An 8,263-nucleotide genomic window follows, 5' to 3' on the forward strand; every position below is an offset into this window, starting at 1 on the left:
TATCAAAAGGTTTGTGGCATTAAAATATATATGGACACAGTACCTTGACACCCTATTGTCGCCTGTATGGATACGTGTTAGCACTCCGTCGTCACCTATATGTATGGACAGGTGCAAGAAAGATCACAACACATAACATAAACCTTTTGCCAAAGAACATACTCAACTAGGCAAGCATTAATCATCTACCTTTTTCCGATTATCCATATTTCCAATTTCAATTTCAATCAAATTTCTTTCTATCACAATTCACATGGTTCTATTAATCGCTTCCAATCAATTTTTTTAATATTATTTATTTTTTATATTGACCCCTAACATTTAATTTATTCCTGTTTCAATCTCCATAAATAATTAATGACTATCTAAAATTTTTTTATTCAATAATTAAATTATTTTATTACAAATGTGGCCAATAGCAGAACTTTTAATTGTAAATTTAGTTATAATTTTTAATTTCAGGGACATTAGAAAAACTCTGTGTCAATTGACCAAGAAATTATGATTTTTATATAAGCAAAAAAAATAAATAAATCTCAAGATATTGTAAAAAAACATTTCTAAAAGTATTTGAAAACCACAGGGAGGTGGATATAAATAAAATAATATACTAAACTAAACATATAAAGTATGAGAAATGCTATACATGCCGATTTGCTTGGCCAAAATCACAGGCCTAATAACGTGGTTGCCTACGTGGCAACCATGTCATCAGTTTTCTCTCTCTATGCTGATTAAAACAAAAAAAAAAATCCCAAACCTCCCCCCTTCTTGGACAGAACGCCTTCTTCTTCTTTTCTTCTTCCAAGCCCCTCTCATCTCTTCTCTGAAGCCTCCCATCTCCTCTCCGAAGCTGCAGCTCCACATCTCCTCTCTACCGAAGCCGCCGTTCATCATCTCCTCTTCGAAGCCACTGCTCCTCATCTCCTCTCAGAAGCCGCAGAGCCTTATCTCCTCATCTCCTTTCTACCGGAGCCGCCGCTCCTCATCTCCTCTCCGAAGCCACAAATTCGATTTCTCTTGAGTGATCATCCTCTGCAACTTCAGCAACTTTAGTATTGTTGTGTTTAACCATCCATTTATCTAGAATCAGTTAATGTTTCTACTAGTAATGTAATGGTACTTTGTGTTACAACCTCCTTATGAAGATTCTTCTTTTTAAAGCAATAGCAAACCATGGGATGATTAGTATGAATGGATAAAATTTAATAACTGTTTAACTTTTGTTGTTTAGATTTGAAGATGTTTTAGGGTAAGAAGAGAGACTTTTTAGCTTTGGACGTTGAAGCAGGATGCATTTATATGATGTAATAATGATAAATGAAAACAGAGGCATCATGAACAGGGAATGGTTCTTCAAGCAGCTGCCAAGCATATGCAGACCATCTGCTGCCAAGCATATGCTGACCATCTGCTTTTAGATTCTCCGCTGCCAATTGACCTCATCTTAAATTTTGGATCTCTTTATCATCTACTATTATCCACTTGCTACCATCAATGCCTGAGCCGATTCGCTACTATGGTTTGATAAATTTCACATTTAGTATGTTGTATGACTTTTTGTAACAATAAATCAAACCGATCCTCATGTGTTATTCTGTTTTCCTCAAAGTTGACTTCAGTTTTTCATTTTCCTAATGAACAAAATGAATTACTGATTGTTGTTTAGTCACCATGAATCTAAGTTAAATTCTTTTTGGAAGAAAATGTTTATCAACATCTGTGTTTTGTACTTACCCTTGCTGAAAAATAAATCTTGCTATGAAGAGATTTAAACTATCTCTCTCCTTTTTTGTAATTCATAATTGCGAGTAAAAAGACATTCTCTTTGCTCCTCAAAAATGAGAAATCATCAAAATAACAAACTTTTTTCAAAAAACAAAAAAAAATAACAAACCATGACTCATCTTCCCTATAATGGACCTGAAGAATAATGATTATTCCACCAGTGGGAATTGCACCAGTGTATCAAACATAAATACAAGAGCAAGAAGAGGCATCACAAAGGTGTGTAGACTATGAAAATGCAACGAAATGAGCCTAACAGGTACTTCCTGTTGGAAGAAGAACTTTAGATAAATAGATCACAATTTTTTTCGGCAAAATGGCCATGCAGCTCCAATAAAGAGGAGATGAGGAGATGAGTCTCTGAGGCTTTAGAGAGGAGATGAGGAGCGACGGCTCCGGTAGAAAGGAGATGAGGAGATGAGTCACGGCGGCTTCAGAGAGGAGATGAGGAGCGGCGGCTCCGGTAGAGAGGAGATGAGGAGCGGCGGCTCCGGTAGAGAGGAGATGAGGAGATGAGTCACGGCGGCTTCGCGGCGGCTTCAGAGAGGAGATGAGGAGCAACAGCTTTGGAGAGGAGATAAGGAATGACGGCTTTGGAGAGGAGATGAGGAATGACGGCTTCGGTAGAGAAGAGATGAGAGGCTTGGAAGAAGAAAAGAAGAAGAATACGTTCTGTCCAAGAAGGGAAGAGATTTGGGATTTTTGTTTTGTTTTTTTTAATCAGCATTGAGAAAGAAAACTGATGACATGGTTGCCACGTAGGCAACCACGTCATTCAGCCTGTGATTTCAGCCAAATAAATTGGCCTATATAGCATTTCTCATAAAATATAAACTGATGATGAAAAGTAAAAAAAAGCTTAAAAAAGACTAGTGGAGTTAATATCTAGAGAGTGAGCGAAAAGAGGAGGGGTGGGTCTTGCCGTTGGATGTTGACCCAATGGCTATTAACATGGGCTCTAATGGGGAGGTTGGGTGAGCTGTTGGATCAAATGTTAATCCAACGGCGCCGGATTGCGGGCTCTCATAAATGGAAGGTGTAAAATTTGATAGGCTATATATGTAATTTGAGCTTGTGCAGGGGTCTAAACGTAAAAAGGTTTCTTTTCTTTTATAAATAAATCGAAGGGCTGCTTCTCCTGTGGGTTCTAGGGTTTTGGTCGGTGTTCTTAGGGAAGCTCTTCTCGCATCAATGGCGGACGATGACTACAATGACATGGATATGGGGTCAGTTCTATCTCTTCATCTTCCTTTGAATCCTATTGTTGTTCCTTGTTTTCTGTTTGCCGTGTTTTTCCCCAATTGTCCGGATGCTGGGGTTCGAGGATTGGTATTGTTCTGTTGCCCTTTGTCTCCAGGGTTGGGGTTTTTGATTATTAGTTATTTGGCTTTCCAATTAGTTTTATGTTGATGCGTTTGATCGAATTTGTAATCTTTCATCGTTTTATAGCATGGTTTGATGGTTTTGTTGGATTTTTTGGATGGATGATCGGTATTTTGCTAGATTGAATAGGTGTTTTGTTCTTTTTTCTAATTAGAGTAACATTTGAGGATGTTATTTGTTTTGATTAGACATTGTATAATCGAAATTGATTTTCAAGTAGTAGTAGTTGTTGAAACTAGCACCAAGATGAAATTGAACCATGACCAGATTGCTTATATTTGCATTGATTTGACTGTTTAAATGCTATGTTAGACAAAGAATTGGAATTTTTCGTCCAAACGATTTTTTTATCACATACAAGTCTGTTCTTGGTATCCAATCTTGTTTTTAATGTAATGCCTATTTATAATTGGAAGTTTATGTTTCTTATTGAGATGGTTTAGTGTAGGGGCATATTACTTCATTTTATCCCATGCTGTAACAATATGCAGTATAAAGAGTGAATGGTGAAGTGTAGTAGGCTATTGCAACTTTATTTTGAATATAAATTTTGTCTAACAATTACTTGTATCTGGATTTTGTCATGGGGACCTTACATTTCATGTCATGTGTTTGAAATTAAAGAAGGTGTTTTTGTATGTTGGCTAAAGTTGTTTATATTAAGTATTTTATAAGACTCTGTTTGGGCTGGTGCCTTTTGTATGTTTCTTCCTCCTTCCTTTCATCACTTTTAATCTGGTTTGTTGAAAAATATGCTGCTAAATATCATTATTATATGAAATTTCACTTTTATGTAATACTTTGTTGTTTTTCTAGTTGTTTATGCATTCATTGCAATTTCATCAATATTTTTGGTAATGTAAATGAATCTGTCCTTAGTATTGCTAGATATTGTTTGTGTGGATCGTTCAAGAAGGAAACCTGATGATGATGTTCATAGAAATTGCTCACTTGGATGAATTATAATTTATGTACCAATTAGGATTAATGATTAAATGCTCTAGTTAGCTTGCCCATGATAGTCTTTTCAATATTTATGCATGTTGGGAATGATGATGAGGCAACTTAAAGTATAATATTACTACATGTCCACAATTCTTGAGATGCAACAATGGTTAAATTCTGCTAAATAACAAATTCTAATTTAAAATCCCAACTTTTAAATGTGCCAAAATTTTTCACAATGTTTTTATGAATTGGTCAAGCTAGTTCTTGAAATGGCGTTTGCGACTTTTCTTAATTAGTATGTATATATTGTTTTCGAAATCTTAGCTCCCTCTTGACAATGTATATTTGTGCAGGTATGAGGACGAGCCCCCAGAACCTGAGATTGAGGTATGAATCTAACTCTTAACACTGCCTGCCACAATACTAAGAAATTGTGTAACCCTGAATCCTTCATTTGCAGGAAGGAGCAGAGGAGGATGTTGAAAATAACAATGAAGATGTTCCGGATACTTTTGTAGGTGCAGAAGGTGAAGAAAAAGAAGAGCAAGAACCAGTTCAACGGCCTCGGAAAACATCAAAGTACATGACAAAGTATGAGAGAGCAAGAATCTTGGGCACACGTGCACTACAGATCAGGTTTATCCTTTTGACGGTTGTATCTGAATGAGTTCAATTATTGCTTATTTATAGACATTCTCATGTTCATCCATGTCAACAGCATGAATGCGCCTGTGATGGTAGAGCTAGAGGGTGAGACTGATCCATTGGAGGTAATTCTTACGTCATCCCTTCTGATTGGGTTGATTCTAATTCAGGCCTACATCTAGGAAATCTAGACCTGAGAAATACAATCGCATGGTTCTTGATTTTGGAATGAATACCTAAAACCATGCATTCCTTGCTTGGTTCCAATGCTTAAAATACTGCTCCTTCAAAGTAGTTTCAATTAATGTGACCCATTTACAGCAATAGGTATAAAGTTCAGTTCTCTAACTGTAGCTTAAAATTTGTCATAAACTCCCTTGATCAGGTTTATTTTGACCAGAGCATGTTATTCTAATGCCCTTGGGTATAGGAATCTTGTTGCCATCTGTGACATCCAATTGTTACCGAAATCACTGTTCCATGTCTATCTTTGTCTTGTAGCTAACAGGTATAAGCCAAGTTCTTTATTCATTAGTATATAAGGCTTGGAAAACTTACAATTGCACTTACTTGGAGGAGGAAGAAAGTGATTGCATTTTGTGAGCCTCGTTTATGTTTTGCTGGTGTTTTGTTGGTTGTTGACCTATAATCTCCAACCAAACACCCCAAGCATTGAATTTAGATTGTGGTTAACGCTAACCATACAACTCATTCCCTGCCCTAGAAAAGAGTGGGGTGTATAACTAGATAAAGTTTGTCATGTGTAAAAATTATGTGGTTATTGTCCTTGACAAGCGATTGCTTATGGATCTTGTATGAATATTTGAGGCCTTACTCATGGTTAATTTGTTTATTATTTTTTTGTTTCTTATGATGGAATTGAGTATGGAATTATTCAATTTCTCACCAAGTAGTGTGTCTTGTTTCAAATTAAAGTTCCACAGTTCCCGTTATTAAATATTGAAATATGTCTTTGCACTGATTGTTTTTATAAAAAAATTTCAACAATGTATGCAAGATCACACTAGTGCCATTAATTTTATTTCTCTATGCGTTTTCATTATTGTGAGTTATATTTTATTAAAGCTCCACGTCATATTCAATTTAGAGTTGGTCATTGATGCACAGCTTACTGTTACCTCTTGCAAAATTTAGATCGCAATGAAGGAACTCAGGCAGCGCAAAATACCATTCACCATCCGCCGATATCTACCTGATGGAAGGTAAGCAATCCAAATTACTCATATCCCTTTGTTCGTTTGCTAACCAAGTGAGTTTCTATACACGCATCGTCATCACAATCACATCAATGTTTTTCCACAGTTATGAAGATTGGGGAGTTGACGAGCTTATTGTGGAGGACTCATGGAAGAGACAGGTCGGCGGGGACTGAACAATTCACCAATCATCACATAACAACAATGCGGCAGAAACTTTTCTCATAATGATATAAAATCCACTTACAACTATGCAACCAGTTGCTCTAAAAACCATGCTCAGTTCTTTTCAGAGTTCTGTATGATACAGACTCAGTTGTAGTACTGACAACCACTGGTTCATGAACTATATCTGTTAGTATCAAATGAGTTGTGGTTTCATTTGATTTATCCGCAGTGTTATGTGATGGTTATGACCTATTATTGTTGCTGTTTAAATGTAGAAGTTGATGAAAATTTGGGAAAAATTTATGTACAGTGTGATGTTCATGTGAATGTGCTTGTGGTGCTTGTGGTGATGCACTGATGCTCATGTGGTGCAAACAAACCAGGGAACTTTTTGAGATTTTAATTTTTCCTCATTAGTTTTGCATATATTTGTCACTAATTTTTTGAGTTTTTAATTTGTCTAAATGAAACTTACATTTATGCATTTTCCAGGAAAAATTCTTATCCAGACCTGCATTGCCCGTTTGCCACTAGACGTATACATTTTTATCTAAGGTTTTGTGTCAACTCTAGTATCTGGTGGTGGGTTTACATAATTGTCAAAGTGTATCATGAATCGTCTATGATTGTTTTAGTGGAAATTAGACTGGCTAAGTTTGGCAAAATTCTTCCAAAAGCATACCGATTAATTTCCGTCTACTGACTCCCTCCTTTTTAAAGCTTCTATGTTTTCGAGCTTGCACGAGCGCATAGTCGGATGTGTGAGCGAGTGAGTTTCCAATTTTATGGGCCGAATAATGCCCATGCTGGCGTGAGGGAGATCGTGGTTCAGTGATCGTCGGCCGATTTGAGAGAAAATTAGAGGGTGGTTTTCGGTGAGGCCATGCAGAAGCCTTGAGTATTGGAGCGGTTCCGCAGTTCTTTCTCGACTATCTGAGCGTCTTGACCTTCCGTTTATGCAGGCGTCTCAGGGTTGTCTCTGCGTGACGCTCTCTGTGTTCTTGACTTTTCTACTCCGGTATCCTCGAAAGGGAGAAGTCCCAGCTAGTGGCATGTCGTGATTTGCAGTCCCGAGTGTTGACAAGCTGTGTTTTATGTTAAGCGATTACATTACGAAAAGAAAGATTTTTCGGTTTGTTTTGTGTTCACATTTTTGTTGGAAGATCTATTGAAGTCTGAGGAGATTTCTCGGTGGGGTTTGTTAATCTGTTAGAAGGAATTTCTAAACTAGGAGTTTTGTTTTGTTTGTATTTTAAATGCATCTCTGTTTAAGAAAAGTTTTAGGTGTTATGATTTGTAAATATTTATAATGTATATTCCCCTTCATTTGATATAGCTTGTTTAAATAGAGGTTGACGTTTAGAAATGAGATGTTACAGGTTTAAGTTTTATTTATACATTGTTTAAATACCGTATACATTTAATATTTGGGTCTCTGTTTACATTTGATATCACGTTTAATAAGCGATTACCGTTCAAAACCCAAATCTTGCTTAAACTTTTGAATCTAAATGTTGAATGTTGTATATAGTCACGACGGTGATTATGGTCGACCCTAGTTAATGGGCGATGTATTGACATCAGTAGTGGGCTTTACTTGTGAAAATAACAACCCTACGAACGGGAGATTGCTGTGAAAGTTTACGGCGATTATTTGATTGGAAGCTATATACAAAGAAGACCGCTTCTTGATTCTCTTTTACAAAAATACGATGGTCGCCGTAATTCGGAAGATCGGAAACTTCTTGATTTCGAACCTCAAATGTAGCCTCGTTCTTAATGCGTGCGATGGCGGCAACGATGGTCTTCGAAGCCAAGCGGTCGACGTTGAAGGGAGGGTACCCACCAAAACCTACGAGAGGCAGACACGCTCAGGCAACTGCAGTGCGACTTGTTCGACGAGGAGAAGAGATAATTTTGTCGAAACTCGATGTTGTACCTCATAGTCTGATCCTCTTCAAATCGTCATGCTCGGTTGAAGCGGATGGAGATTGTAATGTCGATGATCCGGCCGTGAGGCGTCTGGCGTGAGCGAGCAGCCGAAATGGCTTATGGAGGATATTACAGCGATGGCTGATGCAATAGATGCCTAGGAAGACGACAGAATGCGTTAA

General features: G+C 37.2%; 1 protein-coding gene across 1 annotated transcript; it reads left to right on the forward strand.

Annotated features, from left to right (window-relative positions):
• Nucleotides 1-2,888: 2,888 nt before the first annotated feature.
• Nucleotides 2,889-6,437, forward strand: LOC120278711 (DNA-directed RNA polymerases II, IV and V subunit 6A-like). Its single transcript, XM_039285438.1, has 6 exons — nucleotides 2,889-3,014; nucleotides 4,473-4,506; nucleotides 4,580-4,755; nucleotides 4,838-4,889; nucleotides 5,920-5,987; nucleotides 6,088-6,437. Exons 1-6 carry the CDS (start codon nucleotides 2,980-2,982, stop codon nucleotides 6,155-6,157), a joined length of 435 nt encoding a protein of 144 aa, XP_039141372.1. The 5' UTR covers nucleotides 2,889-2,979; the 3' UTR covers nucleotides 6,158-6,437.
• Nucleotides 6,438-8,263: the final 1,826 nt, after the last annotated feature.

The sequence above is a fragment of the Dioscorea cayenensis genome, chromosome 16, assembly GCF_009730915.1.
Source record: "Dioscorea cayenensis subsp. rotundata cultivar TDr96_F1 chromosome 16, TDr96_F1_v2_PseudoChromosome.rev07_lg8_w22 25.fasta, whole genome shotgun sequence".
NCBI classification, from domain to species: domain Eukaryota; kingdom Viridiplantae; phylum Streptophyta; class Magnoliopsida; order Dioscoreales; family Dioscoreaceae; genus Dioscorea; species Dioscorea cayenensis.

What these genes read in the sequence shown, in the direction of transcription:
- LOC120278711 (XM_039285438.1), top strand. Translation starts at nt 2,980, where the DNA reads ATGGCGGACGATGACTACAATGACATGGATATGGG. An exon ending in TACAATGACATGGATATGGG is followed by an intron (nt 3,015 to 4,472) that starts GTCAGTTCTATC and finishes ATATTTGTGCAG; the next exon opens with GTATGAGGACGAGCCCCCAG. An exon ending in CGATATCTACCTGATGGAAG is followed by an intron (nt 5,988 to 6,087) that starts GTAAGCAATCCA and finishes GTTTTTCCACAG; the next exon opens with TTATGAAGATTGGGGAGTTG.